Source organism: Scomber japonicus, chromosome 23, assembly GCF_027409825.1.
Source record: "Scomber japonicus isolate fScoJap1 chromosome 23, fScoJap1.pri, whole genome shotgun sequence".
NCBI classification, from domain to species: Eukaryota; Metazoa; Chordata; class Actinopteri; order Scombriformes; family Scombridae; genus Scomber; species Scomber japonicus.
The window spans coordinates 20,154,861-20,180,558 of NC_070600.1; the positions used below are offsets into that span (position 1 = coordinate 20,154,861).

Consider the following 25,698-nt stretch of genomic DNA (forward strand, 5'->3'; position numbering starts at 1 on the left):
TGGGGAGGATGTATGCTCTACGCTCACCTTGACGAGAGATGGGAGAGGAAGATAGGGAATGAAGGGAGGAATGCAGCTGCAGGAGGAGGAGGAGGAGGAGGAGAAGGAGGTGGAGGTGAAAGAAGGGATTAAGTGGAGCGGGAGGGCGGGGGGGAGGGGGTGGGGGTGTTGTGTAAATGTACCACCACACTGAGACATACACACACACACACACACACACACACACACACACATACAGACAGACAGAGAGAAAGGGAAACACTGATTAGTGGTTGGGATTTTCAGCCTGGTTTGGTTTCCCTTGAGGGGCAGCTGAGGGGTAACTTCAAAGAAAGGTGGCAATAAAAAAAGTGAACAGTTAGTAATTACAGAGAGACTCCTTAACGACGTGATTTTATATAATTATCTGTCTGTCTCCGCCTTGAATGTGGCCTCCTGTCTTGTCTGATCGGGTTCAAATTGATGTTTTAGCGCTTTATATCTCAAAGATACTTAAAATATTTTCTTTCTCTTTCCTGCAGCACTTCTCCGAGTTCCTGGACGACCTTTCCCAGGATGCTTTGCTCGGCCAGCTTCTCAGCGACCCCTTCCTATCCGGGGTGAGAGGGGGCATGGAGGAGGCTATGGAGGGCGAGGACGGCAGCGACCTGTCTCCGTCTTCACCTCTGCCTCCTCACATCACCGCCGAGCACAGCTACTCTCTGTGCGGTGACAGCAGGCCGCAGTCGCCCCTGTCGCACCTGACCGGAGAGCAAGGCAGTGACGCAGGTGAGACTCAGATTATCCTCCTGGAAGTGTGAAAGTGTGAAGTTTTTATGAATGAAATAAAAAGTTAACTTCATAATCTTCATATAATGAAACACAATAAGGAGTTTTGTTGATACACTCTGAGTAATATGACCCAGTAGCTCTGACTAATGTAATGTTAGAGTGATAACATCTTTATCTAGAATTGATTTCAGGATATTATTGATTACTTAAGAAGAGGCCTCGCCCTGAGCTACTTATCAGATATCTAACTGCCCTATGTCCCTTCACGCTCCTTGAGATCCTCGAATGCGTCGTAGCTTGTTGTTCAAAGGTCCAGATTGAGGTGATAGAGACTTTGTTATGACCTGTGTGAAGAGATCAGGGTTAACGTCACTCTTTTGGTAGCTTTTTTAAATAGCTTTTCAATGTGTTTTACTGTCTTTGTGGTTTAGTTTTTGGCTTTTAGTTCATTTGAAGCTCTTTGGCTGTTAGATGTGTTTTGTTTTTACTGTGAAACTCCTTTGTAACTGTGCTTTGAAAGGTTAGAAATAAAGTTTATTGTAATATTTATTGTTACAGTGTGCAGGATTTCTGGTTCATTCTCTATTGAAAAGGTTATAGAGAAGATATGTGAGGGCTGTGAACTCTGTCTCATCTGTCTCATCTTTTAAAACCACTCTTAAAAAACTGCTTTATGGTGAATTCATGTATATTTTGTAGTGTTTTAGTTTTGCTGTCTTTGTCGTTTAGTTTTATGGCTTTAAGTTAATTTTCTGGTTCATTAAGAGTTAAAAATGGCATAAAGAAGAAATAGTGGTAGGTTAAAAGAACAGTTTTTATATTCAGTGTGTCAAAAAAGAGATATAATCTGTATAAAAGTGTCTCATGTAGCTTCTCAGACACCAACAAGAGTCCGTGTGTATTTCCTGTTTCTTCTGCAGCAGAATCCGACGGGGATTCATCCGAGTGGCCCATGGAGCAGGATGAGGCCATGGACAGCCTCCTGTGTGAGACTCCATCTCTCCTTCCCACCCTGTCCCTCTCTCTGGCCCCCAGCGAGGGGTCCCAATCAACTGAGGGCCCCGCTGTGAGCCCTGCCCCCGCCGCTACCACCACCGCCGCCGCCGCCGCCGTTGTCACCGCCGCTGCCTCCCCAGCTCAGACTACAGTCAGCAGTCACAACAATAAAGGCATCAAGGTGAGAGCTCAGGAGGTGAAAATGAAATTAAAATGAACCACAGTTACATTTTCAGTCATTTAACGCTTTTTTTTTAAACCTGTTTCTCTCTTGACAGATAAAGGAGGAGAATATAATCCCTCAGATTAAACTGGAACCTCATGAAGTGGACCAGTTTCTTAATCTGTCACCCAAAGGTCAGCATTTAAACTTTCCGCCCTTTCCTCCCTTTCCTCCCTTTCTTTCTCTTACATGTCAGATGATACAACAACGACACCTGCTGGTCAGAGCATGTATGTGAAAATGTGAAAATATGAAAATGCCTTTAAGTTGATAAATTAACTGATTTAGCAGCAATGAGGCTTATTAAATTATTTTAAATCAGCATTATCTACAATAAAAAGTGCACTCAAGAATAGTTTATTTTGCCCCAAAGAATTTAAGTTGGACTAATTAAGCATCATGTTTCAGGTCTGGAGTCTCTGCAGATGCCTCCCACTCCTCCCAGTTCCCACGGCAGCGACTCGGAGGGCAGCCAGAGCCCCGTCCACGCCCCACCCAGCCTGTCCTGCCCCACCTCCCCCACCAGCCCCGCTCCATCCCAGGGCAGCCTGAAGGTGTCTCCTCGCGGCCCCTCCTCCCTCTCCAACTCGCCTCTGCTCACCGCTCCTCATGTGAGTACAGACCAAGTAAACTTTTATCACTTTGTTTGTTCTTTACTCTACCAATCACACACGATATCTCACACACTGATGGTTAAATTATCACAAAAAAGGGGGAACAACTCCTTGACCACCTGAAATTTAGAGGTTAGAAATGACTCTGCAGTTAACAATGATGTGAAAAATAATAAGTCATGTCTACAAGTTTATATGACAAGGAATTCTGGGTAATTTCCTGCTGTTTTTGCTTCACAACCCATGACCATTAAGCACCATTTTGAGCTTATTCTAAAGCTCTTTTTACTGTTTAAGCACCAAAATCAATCTCAAAAGCATTCTGAAAGTCTGATTTCTGAGATTTCTTCTCCAGAATGAGACACCTGCTCATTATGAACCTTTTTTGAGTGTCATAAATACTTAATATTGATTTAATTTATCCTTTTCCGTGTGTGTTTGTGTGTGTAGAAACTGCAAGGTTCGGGCCCGCTGATCCTAACTGAGGAGGAGCGTCGCACCCTGGTGGCCGAAGGTTACCCAGTTCCCACCAAACTGCCCCTCACCAAAGCCGAGGAGAAGGCTCTGAAAAAGATCCGCAGGAAGATCAAAAATAAGGTACAGACTACTGTCACACTGATATACTGACATTAATATTGTACACTGTCAATGCTTATAATGAAATGTGTATAATTATATGAAAGTTATGAAATGATGACCATGTCCTCTCCAGAAAGTAAAAAGTACTTAGAAGTTTGCAAGTATTGACATTGTGCAGAAATATTTCATGTAGTTTTTGTGAACTTTCCTGAAGTTGCCATATGAAGAAATGCTTTAAAGTTTAAGTTAATAAAATATAAAATAATGAAGTAAATCAAATATTAAAGGATATGAAACTTTCAGCTTTTGGCCCAGCCGCAGTTTCAGTATCAGTATCAGTATTACATCCTCACAAAAGTTGAACCACTGCAATTCAAACCTACATTAAGCAAACGTATGTGATTGCGTCTTATTTTGAAAATAAAAAGTTTGTTTCTTCCTTTTTGTGTCTCAGATCTCAGCTCAAGAGAGTCGCAGGAAGAAGAAAGAGTACATGGACGCTCTGGAGAAGAAGTAAGTCCTGTTCCTGTTGATCTTTATACATAAACTCATCACATTGAATTAGAGAGACTTAGATGTAAAAAATAACTGAATCACATTTGAATTTCCTCAAATGAAATAATCTGATTTATACAGTCTCTCTCTTTGTGTGTGAGCTGACATTGAACCAAATATGATGTTAGATATGATCAGCTGTGCAGAGCAACAAAGATTAAACAATATATATGCTTAATAAACAAAAACAGAGATAATATAATATATATAAATGATCTAGTCATGTGAGATAAAGATGTGTATATGACAGCTGCTGTTCAGTCACTAACCTGCAGTACCGCTGTTTGACCACAGGGTGGAGACGTGCTCCAACGAAAACAGCGAACTACGCAGGAAAGTGGAAACTCTTGAGTGCACAAACAAGTAAGAACTTTACACCCATACACACTGACTCATTGTGTGATTGAGTTGATGTGTTTTAAAGGTCATTAACTACACAGAAAGAATTACTTTTCCTTTTGAAGTATTGTTGATTATTTATATGTATTAGGATGAACTAAAGTACTGATAGTGAATGCAAAACTTGGATATCTATTTTATGGACTTTGCCTTCTTTGTACATCTTTTTTTTTTAAAAACCTTTTAATTAAATATGCCAAGAAAACAAAACAACCCTTTATTAATTCAGATAAGTTTCAGTGAGAAGCAGCCTCCTCTTCTGCAGTCGCACCCTGATCAGATTCACACAGTCATCACATATTCACACCTGGAAGCTGAAGAGTACAACCACAATCTGATCTGCCATCTCAGTGATGGTGAGGAGATCTCTTATTTTAGGAGTAGCATGAACTACAGAGCACTGGAGCTAAAATAGTATAGTGTATTTTATCTAGCTCATGTGGAGATTATATACCTTTACTGTATGGAACTTGTATTTTTCTGCCGAATAGCATACAAGTCTTTAGTTTTTACTTCTTTTAAATCACTCATGTGGAAATTTGCCTTTGGATTCAAGCAGAAAAATTTAAATTCATGCATATATACATACAGGAGCTTCCACTGCCTTAGGTTTAAATACATGAGATAATACTGTTATAATGAAGTGCTGCAGTGACAGTGAATACCAAATAGACATCATGGAAATAGTCACTGAAACCTAATAAAAGGATATTTGTTCAGTAAGATGACAGAAGACAGAATAAAATATATCCTAATGATACTTCTTGTTGCTGGAGGTGCTCTATATCTTCTTCCTATATGCAACACTTGAGTCCAAGACAAATATTTGCTCTGGGCAAATGAATCGTCTAGTCGAGTCTTTAAACAGAGCCCTTGAAGTGAGATAGGTTGTTTCTAACTTTTCCTGCATAGCTGTATCAAATCAGAAATACAGTTATTAATAAATTGTCTATAAAAGTGAGTCTTGCCTCATAAAACTCACTTTTTCTCATAAATGAATGATCCACATACTGCTACTCAGTCCTGATGTGAACTGATCAAAGGCTTTGACAGTTTTTGGGAGAAGACAGCAGCAGTTGATAGACGTGACTTAGAGGAGGGTGCTCTAGGACATGACGATGATAAGTTTGACTCGTGTCAGTCTCAAATATTCAACATGACAATCAAAACACTAAGAATAAAAGAGGAAGCGGGAGGATCCAGATCTAAAAATGTCTCTCTTTGGCTGAAGTACGTGACTGTTGTGCAACCTCAAAACCTCCTCTGAGACTCTTTAATATCCTAACTTAACCCCCTCCCCCCCCTCCCTCTCTCTCTTTTACTTTTGTCATATTTTATTGTACAGCGTTGTAGAGAAGTGCGATGATGGTGACGCTGATGAGTCGGGGAAACACTGACTGACTGGATTTTTTGTCACTTGCAAATAAAAGCGGAATCAAAAGCTTCCTGTAGATCTGCTCAGCTGCAATTTAGCATCCATGCATAATCATGAGGCTATTTTAATGTAAAATGCTCGAGCTGCTTCAAAAAGACTGTTGTTTGCTCTCGTTATGCATGGATGAACTGTGTGTGTGTGTGTGTGTGTGTGTGTGTGTGTGTTTTGCATCCACTGAGTGCATTGTGTTAAATATAGCTGGCTGGAACACAGCTGTTTTGCACTCTGTGGTAAAGAGTAGGCTTTATCATCACTGTCTGAAAGTTAAATGAACCAGCAGTGTCAGTGTCTGTGTCTCTCTTAGTGTGTGTGTCTGTGTGTGTGTGTGTGTGTGTGTGTCTGTGTGTGTGTGTGTGTGTGTGTGTGTGTGTGTGTGTGTGTGGTTTGACGCTGGTGCACCTGGATAGTGTGTTATTGGATAGTTCAGCTGCCTTTTTTTAATGAAGCAAGCAGCAAGGGGAGAAAAATCCTGAGTAATTTACAGAGAAATTTACCAGAACATTGCTGTTAATCTGCTAAAAGACCTGCTTTTGTTGAATTTATTGTTATATCATGTTGGATTGTATGGCTTTAACTTCTTCCTTTGGTGCTTTGATACACTGATATGCTTCTGATATGAAAGATGATGTTGTTTAGTGAGCAAATAATGTCTTCATGACCTTTATTGACTACTATTACAAGTCCTGCATTAAGTATTTATTCAAAAACACACAAATATTATCAGCTGATTGTGCTCAAGTTTCAAAAGTATCTTTCTATTGAGACAGCAGATTTATTTGCACATATAAATACATGAGTTACACTTGCTTTCTGTGCTTTTTTTAGTACATAGATATAAAGTATATGAAGTTTATATTTTGATATGAAACACTAAATATTCACAGATCTATAAATTAATGTTCAATTCAGTGCACATGTCATGGTTTTCATCCTTTTATATTCTGTTGTTACTCCATCGTATCGGAGCCTGCTTGTGTGCATCTGTAGAGTACATCAGCTGTGTTAAGTTGAACATGTGTGTGTGTCTAACCTGTGTGTGTGTGTGTGTGTGTGTGTGCTCCTCCCCAGGTCTCTGCTGCAGCAGCTGCAGTCTCTACAGGCGGTGGTGGCAGGCAAAGTCCCCAAGTCCTGCAGGGTGGCTGGCACCCAGACGTCATCATGCTTAATGGTACTATTGTGTGTTTCTTGTCAGTGTGCGTGTGCGTGTGCATGTGTGTGTGTGTGCGTGTGTGTGTGTGTGTGTGCGTGCATGCTAACAGGAGGGGTTGTGGTGATGAATCATTGATTAAAATATTGAATTGGTAGCATCTGCTTACATTCATTAGCAGCTTAGCATTTTGTGTGATTCATAATTTACTTATCCCTCTTTCTCTTCCTCTCTCTCTCTCTCTCTCTCTCTCTCTCTCTCTCTCTCTCTCTCTCTCTCTCTCTCTCTCTTCCTCTCTCTCTCTTTCTTTCTTTTTTTCTGTCAACACCCTTCCTCTTCTTCCTCTCTCTTTTGTCTGTAGGTGGTTGTGTTGTGTTTTGCTCTGTTTTTGGGAAGTTTTTACCCCAGCAGTCTGACACCTTGCTCCACCATCGCCGAAACTGGCCAAACCTCCAAACAGCTGGCCATCAAAGAGTCCTACACAACCACAGGTAGTTACACTCACACAGACATTCATGCATACTACATACATGTAAAAACTTAATTTATGATACATTGTATGGGAAAAAAGGACAAATCATTAGCTTCAGAGCTTTCAATCATATCTCATAGTCTTCATTGAGTGACTAAAGCTGGTTTGGAGCCAAAAAAAAAATTGGATTTTGGGCAACTGCAGCATGAAATGTGCACATATTCTTACTGCTAACATTAGTACTTGATATGAAACAGTGATTTCTTATCAGTTTGACTCCCAGTTCTCATCTTAGCTGCATTGATTGATATCTTCTCCTTCTCTAAAACCGGTTGCTGAAAAGTCATGCCTTATCGAAAGTAGGCACGCACACTTGAACACACACAGTGAGTCACTTTTCAGCTAAACCCCGACCTGTCCTGCTGTTCCATCGTAATGAATCATTAGTTCCCGGGTATAAAAGTGTGGAGGCCCATTACAACGTTGCCAATAATCAGATTCCACCTACAGCTCTACAATAACAGCAACGGAGACTAATTAGAAGAGTTGACCTTTTCCGCTTGCATCCTCTCTTCTACCTCCCACACTCTTTTGTAATAGAAAGCAGATATAATTTTCTTAACAATCAAATTCAGTTTCCAGTCCCTGTCCTGCCCACACACACACAAACACACACATACACACACGCACACACACATTTACACACAAACAGACATTGTAAACTGTTTTCCAGCAGGCAGATGATAACATGTGGCGCTACACAGTTTGATGAAGTGTGTGTGTGGGATGCTCTGGTGCCACTGGGTGTGTGCAGTCTGAATAGTTTAAACAACTTTATTATACTCTTTTAAAATACAGAAAGAGACATTTAACTGATGTAGAAGAAACTAATATAGTCAAAAAATACACATGAATTACTTTAAATTGTTTTTTCTTTTTTTTTTTAAAGTTAAATCGAGAAGTCTGTTATCAACCTTTGAAGACGAGCAGCCGCACCTCCTCGGGCTGGGCGGAGAATATCCCGAACAGTGGGAGGACACGCCTGCTCTCGTCATGGCGGCGTGGCGTCGCTCAGAGCAACAGAAACTCGGGGAGGAGCCAAGCCGGGTGGAGACACACCCACCCTTCAGGAGTAAAAACAACGATACGCAGACATCAGAAAACCTGCTGCTGGACCTGCACAGGTAAAGAAGAGTTCATTCATGTAGCTTTAAATCCTGTTACGTCTTTATTTTTGTTCCTTTTCTTCCGTCTTATTATCAGCTTGTGAATCAACTGTGAGGCAGGTTGAACTGCAGTAACCTGTGTGCAAGGTGCTATATAAATAAAGTATGATTGATTGAGTCATTGATTGAAAACAGTAGATACAATTAGCCCTCAATGTGCTGAAATGCTCGATGTTTCCATGGGGGAAAAAAATCACTCCAGTTAAAAGTCATCTTGGATTCAGGTGCCTGCCAAACAGCTGCCACAGAAAACCAGAATTGAAATGATTTTGCCTCCCTACCCTCATTGTTATTGTATAGCAATGTGCAGCCATATTTGCAGACTGGTGGTCTATTTGCAGATATAATGATATAATGCAAATATAATGGTCTATTTGCAGATATAATGGTCTATTTGCAGATATAATGATATAATGATATAATGCAGATATAATGGTTTGTTTGCAGATATAATGTAGATACAATGGTCTATTTGCAGATATAATGTAGATACAATGGTCTATTTGCAGATATAATGGTCAAAAAATGTTGATTATTCAATTTGACTGGAGGAAAATATGCAAAAAAAAAATGGTGTCCTTAATACAGTTTGAATTTAATTGAATTTAAATTGAATTCAATCTTAAAAACCACCACAGGAACTGTTAATTAAAAGCTTCACATATCTCATTATGCAGGTAAAGATCAGATAAATGTGACATATTGTCTCACTCGTCTTGTTTTTGTCTTTTGTCCCTTCCCTCTCTCCGTCTCTCAGGTCTCTGGAGCAGCTGACGAACGAGAGCAGTAGTAAAGTGATAGAGCTGGAGCGAACGGTCAATGAGACCTCCTGAGGCTCACGTCACCCCTTAAACCTTACCTTCACCCCTTCAACCCTGTGATGACCTTTGACCTCCCCCCTCTCTCCCTCCCTCTCTCTCTCTCTAGAGCATGGTTCAGTGTCCTGGAGCAAACCTCATATTTCCCACTGTTGATTGTTTTAGGTCATTTTTTTCCTTTTCTTCCATCTTTACTCAATCAGAAACACTGTAATAGTAAGAAATATTAATAATTATTATAATTATAATATCAGGGCACTGGCTGTCCTTAATTTCTGAAGTAAAGTTGCACTGAATAGTTTTCTACAAATTACACATTTTAGTTATCTGTTGTCGTAATTGACCCACCATCAAATCGATCTAGTGAATAATGTTATGTGGCATTTATTCCAGTTTATTAAAGTTTATTAAAAAATATGACATGTGAGGCTTTTTACAGGACACTGACGAGAAACTCTATATTTATAGAAACTTTTTGTTGTCTTTGTAGTTGTATTTCTTTTTAATATTAAGTGTTTTTATTCCATTCCAGTAATGCATACATCCCATTTTGATACTTGTTTGTGTCCATACTGTATTTTGTGTTTTTATTTTATTGTTACTCTTTTATATATATATATATTGTTAATATTTTTTCTTTGTCTGCCTTTTTGGTGTGTGTCTTGCGTTTGTGGCTTAGCTCGGGGTTCCTGCACTTTGTTTGGAAAAATCTGAGATAAATGACAATTTGTAGATTTTAAAAAGTTCATAAATTGGCTGCAAAACGAATGAAAATGTGTCTTGAAAGTGTTTCATGTAGCTGGAGAGTGAATATCATCTTGCACAGGACATTTTATAGATGTTCTGACTGATCTCCAGCTGCAGCTACGCTAAAAAAACAAAATAAAAGCTTGTAAATACTGAAATACTCAAATACGAGCATCTGCAAAAAAAAGAGCAAAGTGTGGATTTTTATATTTGCCATGTGCGGACCCTGTTAGCTATGCTTCAGACATTTTTTTGACTTATTTCTGTCTGCATGATGTCACTGTGTGCAAGTCAGGAGTCAAATATTTGAGACTTATAGTGTCCTGCAAAACTATTTGGTGACTACTTAATTGTAGTCACCAAAAAAACATGTTAATTGGCTTCATTTACAAGGTTGGACAACTGTTGGACCAGTTTGATGGATGCAGTTAAGCAGCAGACTTGCACCTCAGAATGACTATAACACATCCCGTAGTGTTGCTTTTATTTAAAGGGATAGTTTGACATTTTGAGACGTGTGCTTTCTTCTCCAGATGTATGCTGAATGTGAAGCTGGTATGTTAGCTTAGCGTAAAAACAAGTGGAAACATGTGGAAACAGCTAGCTTGGCTCAGTCCAAAGGTTGAAAAAAACACCAATCATGATTTTTAAAGCTCTCAAATTTACTCTTTATTTATGTATTATTTGTTTAATTTGTACAAAAACAACAGCATGAGGCTGTGAGTTGGAAGTCACTGCTCCAAGGCTAAGAAATAGTCTTCCACATAACTCCTCTGTAAAACCACAATTTAGCAGTTTTACTCTTTTTGTACAGATAAAACAAACGAGATACAAAGTGTTGATTCATCACTGAGCTTCATATCTGCTGGTAGGTGGATTTTTGTTTCCTCTGGACTGAGTCAGGCTACTTGTCTCCCTCTGTTTGCAGTCTTATGCTAAGCTAAGCTAACAAGCTAAGCTAAGCTAACAATCAGTTTGCTGTAGCTTCACATTTACTGGTATCAATCTTTTTTTTATGTAATCATCGGCAAGAAAGCAAATATGTCAAAACTCTTCTTGAATGGTTTGATCGTTCCATACAATTTCAGTCTCCGCACTAAACTTTAAAGGCCTTTTTTTTTCTTTTGTAAATCTTGAGATGCTTTTGCCTTGCACACTTTCACTTTTTGTCAGCTTTGAGAGTCTTTATCTTTATCTATCTTTTGTCAGCATTTGCCAAAAAACAAAATTTCTTCCCAGAAATGATTAAAAAAAAAAGAATATCTATATTTTTGTAAATATGAGTTGTTAATAAATAAGAAAGTCTAAAAATGTGTCTGTAGTTTATAAAAAAACAATCGTTGTTTGATAAATTATGAACGTACGACGCCTCGGCCTCACAGCTCGCTGTTTGGTTTAGTTTGTTAAATTACAGATCATGGCTTTAAATGTCTTAACTGTCCATTTCCATCACAGATTTAAAGATGAGTTTTTTTTAAATGTCTGAGCTTTGATGAAATATGCTCTTTCATGTTTGTTACAGAAATCTTTGACTCTGTATATTCATGTAAATAGAAACAGTCACAAATATGATGAACATTCAGTAATATCCACTGATTTAATGAAACTTAATGAAGCCCAGAGAAGCTGAGGTTGAATCAAATTGTCAATTAAACTCAGTCCTAGCCCAGTTTAGAGGCTAGAAAATGAGATTTGTAAGCTTATATGTCAAAGTCTCATATTTTAAGTGTTGTAGATCAGTGGCTTTTTTAATGGTCAAAGATTTGTTGTCAGATATGTTGTTTTATTGCATTGAGGAAGTCTCCATCATGTCTTAGTGCTGATAAGTCAAAACTACGTTACATTCCTCACTGCTGGCAAGAAATCATGGGAAACACCCAGTTTCACACAACAGTTTTGATTTTTATCTTTAAATTTCTGTGGAATTAATAAAAAAAAACCTCTGCTCTAGTTTAGACTTGAAAGTATAGCAGCCAGTTTTTTTTCTTCTTCTTCCAAAATCAGACTTAATTTCAACGTTGCTCTTGTGTAAAGCCGGTCTGATCTCGGCTTCCTGTCTCTTTGTTGTTGTTGTTGTTGTTGTTGTTGTTGCTTTCAAATGAATAAAGTATTTTCCTTAGTAAAAGCATATTTCCTGTGACTGTGTGTGTGATCTGTTTTGAGTCCGCCTCCCTTTCAAGTTACTTTGATGGTACAATTGGTTGGTTATGGTTCAAGAATGCACCATTGTAAAGAAACACTGTCTAGACGGTAGATGATGGAAATTAACTTAACATAAGATATCTCCTAGATATGATTCAGACATATAGAAAAATATATTTTTTTACTGCTTTGAATAATAATTTATGTCTGACTTGTTTTTTCCATTAAAAATATTCAACTGTAACCCTCATGTCGTCCTCCCGGGTCAAATTGACCCCACCTTCGCTGACTGTTCCTTCTTTCCTTCCTTCCTTCCTTCCTCCCTCCCTCCTAACACCTTTCCTTCCTTCCTTCTTTCCTCCCTCCCTCCCTCCCTCCTTACTCCTTTCCTTTTTTCCTTCCTGCCTCCTTTCCTCCCTCCCTCCCTCCTTACTCCTTTCTTTCCTTCCTTCCTCTTTTCATCCTTACTCATTTCCTTCCTTCCTTCCTTCCTCCTTTACTCCCTCCCTCCCTCCCTCCTTCCTCCCTTCCTTCCTTCCTTTCCTTACTCCCTTCCTTCCTTCCTTCCTTCCTTCCTTCCTTCTCTCCTTACTTCCTTCCTCTTTTCCTCCATCCTCCTGTCCTTCCTTCTGTCTGGAACAATAATGTATGTCTGATATGGTTTATCCACAAAAAAAAGTAAAATTACCACATTAAAATCCTTAAAATGACATCTATTGCTCCTCCCTCATTAAAAATACATGTCTCCTTCACTTCACTGTGGAGTTTATTGTTCCCATGCTTTCCTGCTGTTTTATGTCTTGCAGGGGACACAATTGTACTTAAACTGGTACAATTTGATAAGGCACAAAAATGGGCCGACACTGAAGCACTGGTACTTTTTTATTTTTTAGTATGCAAAGTGAAGCTCAAACATTCATCATGACAGGAATCAACACCACCAACATATTTAAGTGGAGTGGAGGACTTTAACCACTTAACACACGCCCCTGTTTTTTATGCTGTTAGCCTAAACGACATGCCCAAGTTGTGAGCAGCACAGATCCCACATAGTTTGAGACTCAGAGATGTGTCTGGTATCATTGGAAAGGAAACACTCTCAGGATTCTTGTAAAAGTGTCTGTGTGATTCTGTGACTTACTGACAAAGAGTGGCAGAGGTTACAATGATGGGGTTGTTTACTCGCCCATAGGTTTGCCTTTACAATGACATGTGTACAGACATTCAGGGACCTCTCAGCAGGATATAGACACAATGAGGTCAGACTCACATCTTTTTTTTTTTTTATTAAGACAATATGGCAAACAACACATACAACACAACAGACAAAAACAAAAAACAAAACACAAACATAAAACAGTCAGAGGTTTTTACAAATGTACTGCCTAAACCTAAACACCGATTGGCTTGTGTGTGGTGTCGTCAGAAGCAGAAGAGGCTCACGGTCGTAAACATCTAGTCACGTGTACTCTGAGATGGACGTGCAGGTCAGGAAATGACGTAAACGGACCGTATATGGTTTGTTATTTGTGTTATTACGTTAAGTGTTGGACTAAATACATGGACATATTGAGGAAAATATTCCGGTTTTATGGAAACGGATTTCATATTTCACAAGAATGGATACTTGGCGAGCTGTACAGAAAGTCCTGAGTCATAAGATGATCGTTGTGGATAAAGGGAAGACTTTGAAGGTATGTAGCATTATAGCTTTTCTTACTTAGCTCAGGGGCTAGCCGAGCTAACCGCTAATACTATTACGGCTGTGAGCAACCATATAAGTCGTGAGTGGTCTTGAATGAATCAGGACAATCAAAGCTTTCCAACGATGTACGGCATGAATATACATGTTTAAGGGTTGGTGTTTAAAACATTCAGAAGAACTTGTGGCTACCTCCTAACATCCGTCCCGTTCCGTAGACGGAACAGCGTGCGTTAAGAGGTTTTAAGTATAATTTTGAGGTACTTGTATTTAAGTAAATAACAGCATTTCTGTTCTATACCACTTTGTGCTTCCACTCCGCTTCATTTAAAAGGGAAATATTGTACGTCATACTCTATTATAACATTTATCTTACGCCTATATAGTTACTTTTTAAATCAATTTTTAACACATGCATTGTTTTAGATTAGACTATGCTGTTAAAATGAGCTAAATCTTAACAATGTAAAGGTGTTGCTACATGTACATGTCGATAAATCATATTAATATTTCAATAATATGCCAATACTTAAGTAAGATTTTAACTCTTAAACAGGCAAAGTGCACCAGGAGATAAATACATATTTACATTTTTTTAATAGGCTACCGTAATAGGAGCAACGTATCCTGGTGGAAATACAACTCATGAAATCCAAAATATACAAAATATTTTTAAAATTATTTGTGGAAATGTTTTACTAGGTGCAAATGCCTAGTAACATCAAATTAAATAAAAAGTAAATAAAAACAACATCTCATTTTCCACTCCTGCCTGTTTAACGATTAAATGGAGTATTTTTCTTCATTGTGTTAGCGGCCATAACCCTGTAAAAAAAAACAAAAAAAAAAACAGTATTAACGTCCCAATAATATGCTAATATGCCAATACTTTGACTTAAGTAAAAAATCTCAGTACCTCTTCCACTACTGAGCATTTATGACCTAACTGTTGTACCATACAGCAGTAAAAAGAGCACATTTGTTGCATAGCATGAGTCTTATTTGGCCCTTTTTTATATTATGAAGACGCTGATGTGTCAAAAAGCTGCATTTTTTTATACTGTAGCACTGTGGAGTTGTACTTTGGTCACTACAAGTATAACACAATACCAGAAATACAGTGACAATGTCTTCTTCTCATTACCTTCCTGTTACAGTGATGTGGTTTTGTTGCTGCTGTACTTCTACTTTCTGCAACAGCACATAATTGTATTTTGAGTTTTCAATTATTTTTTAAAAGCTTGTCAGTAGATTGTCATCATATGTTGTGAGCTTCAAAGCATCCCCCCCCCCCCCCCCCCCACACACACAGCTTTAAATTAAGTTAAGGCTAAACTCCATTAAGGCAGAACGGAGCCTCATGGTTGACACGCTGGCCTATAGAGGAGCCTCTATCTCCTCCAACATGACATGGATCCCAAAATAGATCAGTGGCAGCACCTCATAATAAGTAGCACGAATTGGCCTGACAGTCCCAAGACAATACACAGTCCCACAGCTCCATAACAGTCCAGTCTCATAGTAACGCAGCAACAATAAGTGCAGTGATGGCGCACTTTGTTTGTCATAAAACTGAATAACAGAGCGGACGTTCTGACTCGTGTGATGAAACATGCGTTACAGAGAGCAAGTAAACAGAGGAAGAAGCTGCAATCTGATTTCATGCTTTGATTCAGGGTGGGAGCAGTTTATTGTAAATTATAAATGAAAAAAAAAATCCTTTTCATCTGGGCTTAGGGAGAATGAGAAATATTTTAGACCATACTTCTAAAGGAGAAATGGTGGAAGGTGAAACAAGTATTTAGAGGCTTTACTGAAGTAAAAGTACCAATACAGCAATGTGAAAATACTCTATTACAAGTCAAAGTCCTTTATTGTCAAGTCAAGTCCTACTTGAGTAAAAGTACTGCAGTATTATGAGTGATGTAGTATGCAGTATTACAGTAAAAGTAGTGATATATTATTATATATGACATCATTAGATTATTAATAGTGAAGCATCAGTGTTAGAGCAGCATGTTACTGTTGTAGCTGCTGGAGGTGGAGCTAGTTTACACTACTTTATATACAGTTAGCTAGTTTATACTACTTTATATACAGTTAGCTAGTTTACTCTACTTTATATACAGTTAGCTAGTTTACACTACTTTATATACAGTTAGCTAGTTTACACTACTTTATATACAGTTAGCTAGTTTATACTACTTTATATACAGTTAGCTAGTTTATACTACTTTATATACAGTTAGCTAGTTTATACTACTTTATATACAGTTAGCTAGTTTATACTACTTTATATACAGTTAGCTAGTTTATACTACTTTATATACAGTTAGCTAGTTTACACTACTTTATATACAGTTAGCTAGTTTATACTACTTTATATACAGTTAGCTAGTTTATACTACTTTATATACAGTTAGCTAGTTTACACTACTTTATATACAGTTAGCTAGTTTATACTACTTTATATACAGTTAGCTAGTTTATACTACTTTATATACAGTTAGCTAGTTTATACTACTTTATATACAGTTAGCTAGTTTACACTACTTTATATACAGTTAGCTAGTTTATACTACTTTATATACAGTTAGCTAGTTTATACTACTTTATATACAGTTAGCTAGTTTACACTACTTTATATACAGTTAGCTAGTTTATACTACTTTATATACAGTTAGCTAGTTTACACTACTTTATATACAGTTAGCTAGTTTATACTACTTTATATACAGTTAACTAGTTTATACTACTTTATATACAGTTAGCTAGTTTAGGCCAGTGGTTCCCAACCTAGGGGTCAAGGCCCCTCCAAAGGGTCAGCAGATAAATGTGAGGGCTGCTGAGATGATTAATGGGAGAGGAAAGAAGAAAAAACATCTGATACACAAATATGTTTTTAGGTTTTGGACTTTTTCTCAAATATTAGATTTTTGTTTTGTTTTAAAAGCTTGTTATATTATCCGTTGTGTCAAATCTTCATCTGAAAAGTAACTAAATCTGTCAAATAAATGTAGTGGAGTGGAAGTATAAAATAAAATGGAAATACTCAAGTTAAGTACAAGACCCTCAAAACTGTACTTAAGTGAAGTACTTGTGTAAATGTAGTTACTTTCCACCTCTGATCAATGATCATTTTTTATGCGTTTTGTGGATTAAACAGAAGAGAATTGTCTCAAGCAAAGCTGAAAAAACTAAGCTACACTTGGTGTTTAGATCTGTTGTTACATCTTTCTATTTTAGTTACAGTACAAATGGAAAAATGTCATAAAACAATGTTCACTTCTTCTGCGTATTTTCTTGGAAATTCGACTGAGTCCAGGCACATGGGCCCGCTGACAGAAACCTTACAGGTAAGTGAGCTGGTTTCTTTTTGTTGTTGCTCATTTATCAGCTAAGAGCTTTGTTTGAAAAGCATCTCTGTTGCCAAAAAGGCTAAAGAACTGAGAACAAAACCACTCGGCTTGAGTGTTTCAATATGAGGATTTAACATATGACGTTTGATAGATATGCAGTCGATTTGTTAAGGATATTTTGGATTTAAAGCCACTTGTATCTGATCATTTTATGTCTACTGAGCAAAAAAGCTTACATGTCATGACTTCTATTACACTGATTGCATGATAGTGGGTAAATTTAGTACGATTCTTTAAATCATTTACAGTACAGTTGTATAATGCAGACAGATGCTCCCCTGCAGGGAAAGAAAGTACAGGAAGTCCAACTTAAGGTCAGTAATGACTTGATTAACCTTGTGGCTCAGTGTAACCAAGTGAAAAAGGAGGCCGACAGATGTGGCCTGATGTTATGATGTCTGTCCAGCCGGGCAGATTTAACGCAAATTACAATAAAATAAATTACTAGAAGCAATAATAACGTGACAGAATCATTATGAGGGATCTGACACACATGAACAGAGCATATGGACTGTGTCTGTGTCTGTCTGCCTGTGTGTGTGTGTGTGTGTGTGTGTGTGTGTGTGCATGTGATTAGTGTTAGAGAGCGAGATAATGACACCGTGCATGTGTTTGTGCATGTATGCTCACCCTCTGCCCTACTTTCTGACTGATGATGCTGCAGAAAGGAGGAGGAGAGGGAATATCCCACAATGCCACACTGCTCGTCCCATGGGTCAGATGGATGGATGGATGAATAGACAGACTGACACAGATAGACAAACATACAGATGGATGATGGATGGTGCAGTTAGTTGTAGTGCTGAACACACGGAAGGTGTTTGTTGTCGCTGCCCTAACAGTTTATAAATCCTGTGTCAAGTCAAACAGCATCAAATTAATGACTTCCTTTCACATCTATGAAAGTAAAAGCTTTGTAAGAAAGGGCAAAATGTGATGTTTGCTGGTTTCAAAGTTTTATTGTCATTGTAACACTTTTTTTCTTTTTACATGAAAGGAAATGATAAGATATAAAAGAAGCACAAACACACAAAATATAGGAATAAAATACCAAATAATAATAAATACTATAATAATAATAATAATGAGAAGAAACAAGAAAGCATAAATCAATTTAAACACATTTTGGGGTAATAGTATGATCAGATTCACTATTAACAAATACTAAAAAGTGAATTGGTAATTGGTTTTGATGTGGCTCCTGCATTTTTTACCCCTGTCTTGATTATGAGTCAAAGTAAGTTGTCATGCTGGAAGTATTTTAGTTGATATTATGCTTACACCATACATATTCCTAAATAAATTTGACTCTAATAAAAACTTCACAAACTAACTTGATTGCAGAGGTTAAAAGGTGGCTGAATAGGGACCTTCACGGCTCATTTTCACCCCTGAGTTATACATTTTTAATAAATATTGCTGTAAAACATGACAATTAGCCAAAGGATTGTTTTTCAACTGTAGTCCCTAGACTGGTGTTACAAAGTCACCCCAACAAAGAAAGTAATAATCAAAATAAAACAATTACATTTTTCTAAGCATTCTGAGCCGTAATAACAACAGAATATTAATATTAGTAAACATATTATAGTGGCCATAAATATGCTGTATTGTCAGTGTTGGGGAGTAACTAGTTAGATGTAATGGCTTAACAGCAATTTTATTACAAAATATCTGTAAAAGTGTAATCTGTTACAGTTACTGAGAAAAAAATATGTAATTGAATTACAGTTACTTATGAAATGTTGATTATTATTACAAAGGAGCTTACATCTGAAGTCAGAACTTACATTTTTTGCTCAGGAGGGTTTTTTCCTCATTTTTTAATACTCAACATCTTACTGAATACTTATATTGCTATTTTTAATTTTCTGAAAACAATATATATTTTTAAATATTTTGTAAATCAGTCATGTTGTGGGCTTATTTGGAGCACACATGGGCTTAAATGATGTCACCAATTATGCTCCATGCAACCTAGTACATCTCCAAAGTAACCTTCACAACCCTGCACATTGTAAGTGTAAAGTACAGAGTTTTTCTGCATTTATACGTTCAACATTAGGTTCGGCTTTTATTTTGAAGTGCAACCCACTTCCTCCACCTTCCCCTTGTGACGTCGAAGGCTTGACTTACAGCTCGCTCGCCTTCAGTTTGGTTCAGAAGGAGCTCGTGAGTTGCAGTTCGATCTGTTGTCAAGGCGGCTGCGCGTGCTCCTGCCGTTGCTGGCCGCAGTATTTAAACGGGCGGTGGAACGGTTTAAAAATCACAACTGTCAAACTGTTGGGAACGTCGCCACCGCTCCGGTCCCGTTATTCCTCCCCACCCACCGGCATCCGTGTCCCCTCTCAAGCCGGGGGGTAGAGAGGGGGTCCAGCGCGGCGGGAGGGTGAGACACTGAGGAGGGAGGAGGAGGAACCGACCAGCATGGACCCCCAAGCGAAGGACCGCACCACCAACCCGGCGGCTCGGGGCTTCAGCGGTCGCCCGGCCTCTCTGGGAGCCGACGGGGGCGACTCGGAGTCCGGCGCCGGCTCAGAGGAGGCTGCCGTCGGCTGCTGCAGCGATACGTTCAGCAGCCTGCCCGACATCGAGCAGGAGACACTGGAGGAGAAATTAAGAACACTGGCGTTCAGAAAACAGACGTCGTATCGGTGAGTGCAGTGGGGAGGATGCTGGTGCAGGATACAAGTCAGTGAAAGGATATAATGGTTGTGTTTATTCATCTGTTTGTGCGTATTTTTTTCCCACTGGTTTGGATCATATTCTTGTGGCAGTCATGCATTTTCGTTGTGTGCTATTGTTAGGATTGCATTGCATTGTAAGCTAGAGGAAGCTTACAGGACATTAGAGATTATTGCATTAGTTTTTAATAGATAAATGCTCATATAGCCACACATGCCTCACAGCCTCACTGCATGGCACTGATATATACACACACACACACATATGCATGCACACACACATACGCACACACATAAAGCAGCAGCATTTGAGTCCATGACAGTGATGGATCAAAACAATTTTTCATACACAACAGTGATGTAGTCCTGTTGTATTGGGTGTGTGGGGTGGATCTGATTTTTGGTGTGTGTGTGTGTGTGCTTGTGTGTGGCTTGTATGTGTGCATGTGTGTTTGGTCTCTGGCCAGTTTTCACTATCAGCAGCAGCTGCCAGTCGCACAGGGGTGTCAGGCTGCTGCTGGCATTCACACACACACACACACACGCACACACGCACACACTGACACAGTAGTTTTAGTTGTCAGATGCCACAATCCATCTATTATCCATCCATCCATCCATCTAACTGTGTGTGTGTGTGTGTGTGTGTGCGTGTGTGTCTGTGTCTGTACATAATCTGCATTTGGAGGTCAAATCAATCATTTTAACTTGCCTGTGTGTGATTGACTTGTTTGTGTCTGATTTGGGGCACTGTGGTAGAAGATAAATCGACCGTTTATGTATCCAAAACCGCCAAAGATCCCAACCACAGCTGCCTCAAAGCTTCAGCACGGAGAAGACAAGTGGATATTTGTAAAGCCGTAACAATTAGTTGATAAGTTTAAGGCTCAATTTGTCTGTCGTTTATTATCTCAGCTAGCTGTTTGGTGTATAAAATAGCAGAAAATGGTGAAACATATTCAGCAACGCTTCCCAAAACCCAAAATGACATCTGATGAAAAGTTCACAACCCCAAAGATATTCAGTTTACTGTACTGGAAGACAACATGAAGAAGAAACATGCAATCATTATGCTAATCATATAATGGCTTTAATCAATTTATTAATGAGAAAAATGTCAAATATTTGCTAGTTGCAGCTTTGCAAATGCGTGGATTTTAAACTTTTGATAGCAAACTGAACATTTTTGGATTTTGGACTGTTTATCAGACATTTTAACACATCACCTTGGACTTTAAGACACTACAACAGGTATTTTTTTACTGGTTTCTGCAGTAAATAATCAGTAGATGAATCAATAATGAAACTAACAGTCAGCTACAGCCTTAAATATTTGTACATCTTCAGACTAGTATGGTGATTAAGTGATAGTGCATAGTTTAGGTCCAGTCCTGTGTTGTCTCTCTCTATCCTTGTGTGTTCATTTAAACAACATATTGCACAATAATATATCTATTATTTAGTGAATTAAACCCAATTCAATATGTAAAGGAAGCTTCACACATAGCCTTTAATTCCGCCAGTAATTAACAACCTATTCATGTCAAATATGTTTAAACAGAATAAACTGAAAGGCATCTACGGTGTTAAAATCCATTATAACTCATTTCTTTGTTATTACTTTTCATTTTTGGCAGATGTGCAGGCTTTTTTGTTTTGTTTCTTTTACACATGATCGCTCACTTGAGTTACATGTAAGGTGAAGACGTTACAGAGGGAGGACTCGCCACTATTTCACTTTTATTGTATTATCATTTATGAGGGAGGAGGGGCTCTTCCTTCTCCTTCTCCTCTGGGGAGGGAGGACACACCATCTTTGGTTAAGTGAGGTCTTTCCAGGAGTTTGTGCCGCAGCTGGTTCACCTTCTCCCAAATTTATAACTGCAGGAGTAAAAGTGTTGCCGAAAATAGTCGAAAATACAGCATTAAACACGATAACCCACAATGCATTTCATTCCTACCCGAGTCTGGATTCAGACTCATATATACAGCTTTAAACTGGTAAAGAACTGGATTCAGACTCATATATACAGCTTTAAACTGGTAAAGAACTGGATTCAGACTCATGAATACAGCTTTAAACTGGATTCAGACTCATAAATACAGCTTTAAACTGGTAAAGAACTGGATTCAGACTCATATATACAGCTTTAAACTGGTAAAGAACTGGATTCAGACTCATATATACAGCTTTAAACTGGTAAAGAACTGGATTCAGACTCATAAATACAGCTTTAAACTGGTTTCAGGCTCATAAATACAGCTTTAAACTGGATTCAGACTCATAAATACAGCTTTAAACTGGATTCAGACTCATAAATACAGCTTTAAACTGGATTCAGACTCATAAATACAGCTTTAAACTGGATTCAGGCTCATAAATACAGCTTTAAACTGGATTCAGACTCATAAATACAGCTTTAAACTGGATTCAGACTCATAAATACAGCTTTAAACTGGATTCAGGCTCATAAATACAGTTTTAAACTGGATTCAGGCTCATAAATACAGCTTTAAACTGGTAAAGAACTGGATTCAGGACCTTTTTATCTCAATGAACAACGATTAATCAATTAATTAAGTCGCTTTATCAACAGGAACATTAATCTACGACAATTTTAATGACTGAGTCACATCCAAAAGAGAATGATTAGAATAGTTCCTTATAAGAAAATTGTTCTCAGATGTGGGGATTAGCTGTTTTTGTTAATCATGAATAATAAACTGATTATCTTTGAGTTTTGGGCTGTTTGTTGCACAAAAACAGCTATTTGAAGTTTTCATTGTAGGGTTTAAGATATTGTAAAGGGCATTTCTTACTATTTTATGATGTTTTATAGACTAAATAATTGTTAGTTGCTGCCCTTCATTGATGTTTAATGTACATTTTAACTCAAGAAGCTGAACAAAGAAACTGCAGCTAAATCAGCATGTGACTTTTAAATGTGTTTAAATCTGGGACTGTAATAAGATCAGCAGTGGAAGTGACATGATTAATTTAACATGTAATGTATAATATATTTACATTCATGTGAGACAATCAGCTTTTTGTCGGACTCAACATGTTATTTCAAGACTTTCGCCTCTTTAAAGATGTTTTTATACACAAAACGATGAATCAGTGAGTAATAATAATTTTATAAAAATCACCACCAGTTTAACTCATAATAAAAAATAATCATTACTTATATTTTACAGCTCGGGGGGAATCAAATGTTCCACCGTGTCAGCCTCCGCTCTGCAGCTCGTTAATTCAACACGCTCCCATGTGAACGGCTTCATAAGAAAAAAATCTGGATTCATTTCATTTGGAGAGAATTTGGCTCAGATGAAAATGCCGCCACTGTTTTTGCTGTCGACACATTGAAGTTGACATTTTTATGCATTTCATTGTCTTTTTTTTTTAAAGTTTTTTTGGACCACAGTGGAATTAAATCTTTTGACTTTTATTTTGTTAATTTTTTAACACAGTGGGATTTCTTTTTAATTACACTGAATAAATATTAGTTGCCCATTTCCCCCCAAGTGTAGCTTTTGCATCTTTACACTGGCATATCTCGGTGTTGTTTTGACCTTTGACCTTCTCGGATGAGGCTGCGGATACGTACAAACACCCCCCCCCTCATCCCCCCTCTCTCAGTGAAGGAGGGTAATGTGTGAATCTTCCTCTCTTTGTGGAAGAAGAAGAAGAAGAAGAAGGTTAGTTTGCATAGCTTTGAAGTGGCCAGTGCCAAGAAGTGAATCACCATATGTGGCAATATGAAAGAGCGAAATGATGCCGTCAAACATCAAAGGCAGTGTGTGTGTGTGTGTGTGTGTGTGTGTGTGTGTGTGTGTGTGTGTGTGTGTGTGTGTGTGTGTGTGTGTGTGTGTGTTTGTGTGTGTGTGTGTGTTTTTTTTTACGGCAGAGAGTAATGCACGTGTAACATATCTGCCAGACATTCGTCACACTTTGTCTGTTTGTGTGTGTGTGTGTGTGTGTGTGTGTGTTCCCAGAATAATGTCCCTCTCCTTTTATCTATTCTTAGACTTCTCACCCGTCTGCCTTTATGACCTCAGTCCGTGTGTGTGTGTATTAGTGTGTGTGTGTGTGTGTATTAGTGTGTATTAGTGTGTGTGTCATGCCCACCAGTTAGTCAGCAAACCATTTAAAAGACTCTAAGACACTTTATATCAATTAGCTCGTCCAGCAGTGAGACGACTCGGCTCTGTACAGTAAGTCATTTAGTGAGTGAGTAACTTGTTTTTCCAGCCACTTCCTGTCTATCTGCTGCAGCCACCCCCCCACCCCCTCGTCGGTCGGTCAGCGTCCCATTTTAAAGTATTTTCCCCCCAATTTTGTCCAGATTGTAAACCATGTCGCTACCTGACCCCTCAGTGGAAAATGACATGTGAAAATGATTTTATTTACTTTGATGTTACCAGGCATCTCACTTGCACCTAAGTAAACATTTCCACAAATAATTTAAGAAATATTCTGTATATTTTGGATTTTATGAGTTGTATCTCCACCACGATACGTTATGAAGGTATAAAAAATGTATAAATGTGTGTATGTCCTGGGTTATGTTTCCTGTTTAAAGGGTTAATATTTAATAATTCATATTTAAAGTGTTGTGGGCGATGTTGCAAATCAACGAGCAGGATTCATCTAACTCTGTTTGGCTTTTTTTTTTTATTCTATGTGATTTTTGGAGCTGCAACAATTAGTCGACAGAATATTTCTAGCCAAAAAGATATAAATGATAAATAAAATAATAAATTATTAAGTTTTTAAGGTGAGGTAAGGTAAAGGTACTGAGAGCTTTGTTTCTGAGCATCATTTTAAATATGTTACGCCCTCTCTACCGTTATGTTAGCGAGTCTGTAATATATTATACAAGTGTGCAATGTTCCTGGGATTGAACAGTAAGGTCAGCATCAGTCTTTTTAGTGGGAGTGGGAGGCACTGGGAGCTGTGGTGTTGTACAGTCTGATGGCTGAAAGAGCCCCAGACAACTCTCTCTGGTTCCAGCTTCTTTAATGATAATAATAATAATGCATTTTATTTAAAGGTGCCTTTCAAAGCACTCAAGGAACCTTACAAGACACACATAAAAGAATATTAATCAGCTAACATTGATGTGGAAGTTGGTATAATTTTACAAAGACATTTTATAAAGTGCTTCACATAGAGGGAAAAAACACAGAATAAAAACAAAAGAAATCAGAATGATGATACAAATTACAACAACATGAATAAATAAAAGTACATGGTCATATATAGAGCATGGAGCACACGGTGAGAACAGCACAAACCTACAACCAAACCCTCTTAAATGTGAATTTTTCCAGTAGGGCGATTCAGTTCCACATGAATAAAAACTCAGTCCAGCAAACAGCGTTCAAGCATCAACATGCCGGTGAAAACACATCAACATGTGGGTACAGGAGAAAAACACACAAGCAGGTGATAACAGCACAACAATGATACAAATCTGAATATATCTGGCCTGTTTTCTTTGGTGCCACAAAATGTTTGGATCTGTAAGGTGGTCATTTTCTGAATTAGCCCAAAACAGACAACTTCCTGCTGGGATCCACCTGCTGCGCCAGGTGTTGGACGTCTATAATTAACTCCACCTGTGTGTATCGATCGTTACATTGCCAGAACACACACCGAAGAGGGGGGGGGGGGGGGGAACAGACAAAGTCTGTTTTCCCTAAAAACAGACTTTGTCCATTAACAGTTACTCAGTTAGTTATCCAGTAATTATATCAAGATACATA

The 25,698-nt window shown here is 38.2% G+C and overlaps 2 protein-coding genes across 2 annotated transcripts in view; both read left to right on the top strand.

The window, feature by feature from the left end:
• Positions 1–12,091, top strand: part of creb3l2 (cAMP responsive element binding protein 3-like 2) — a 39,699-nt gene extending 27,608 nt beyond the window's left edge. Inside the window, exons 2-12 of the mRNA XM_053314156.1 lie at positions 522–768; positions 1,695–1,948; positions 2,046–2,124; positions 2,399–2,601; positions 3,055–3,201; positions 3,638–3,696; positions 4,033–4,101; positions 6,641–6,740; positions 7,081–7,210; positions 8,141–8,375; positions 9,175–12,091. Of these exons, the coding sequence (XP_053170131.1) occupies positions 522–768; positions 1,695–1,948; positions 2,046–2,124; positions 2,399–2,601; positions 3,055–3,201; positions 3,638–3,696; positions 4,033–4,101; positions 6,641–6,740; positions 7,081–7,210; positions 8,141–8,375; positions 9,175–9,250 (1,599 nt within the window). The 3' untranslated portion in view covers positions 9,251–12,091. The remainder of the gene's footprint in view (positions 1–521; positions 769–1,694; positions 1,949–2,045; positions 2,125–2,398; positions 2,602–3,054; positions 3,202–3,637; positions 3,697–4,032; positions 4,102–6,640; positions 6,741–7,080; positions 7,211–8,140; positions 8,376–9,174) is intronic.
• Positions 12,092–19,672: 7,581 nt separating this feature from the next.
• Positions 19,673–25,698, top strand: part of dgki (diacylglycerol kinase, iota) — an 86,185-nt gene continuing 80,159 nt past the window's right edge. The window contains exon 1 of the mRNA XM_053314177.1: positions 19,673–19,899. Coding sequence (XP_053170152.1) covers positions 19,673–19,899 — 227 coding nt within the window. The remainder of the gene's footprint in view (positions 19,900–25,698) is intronic.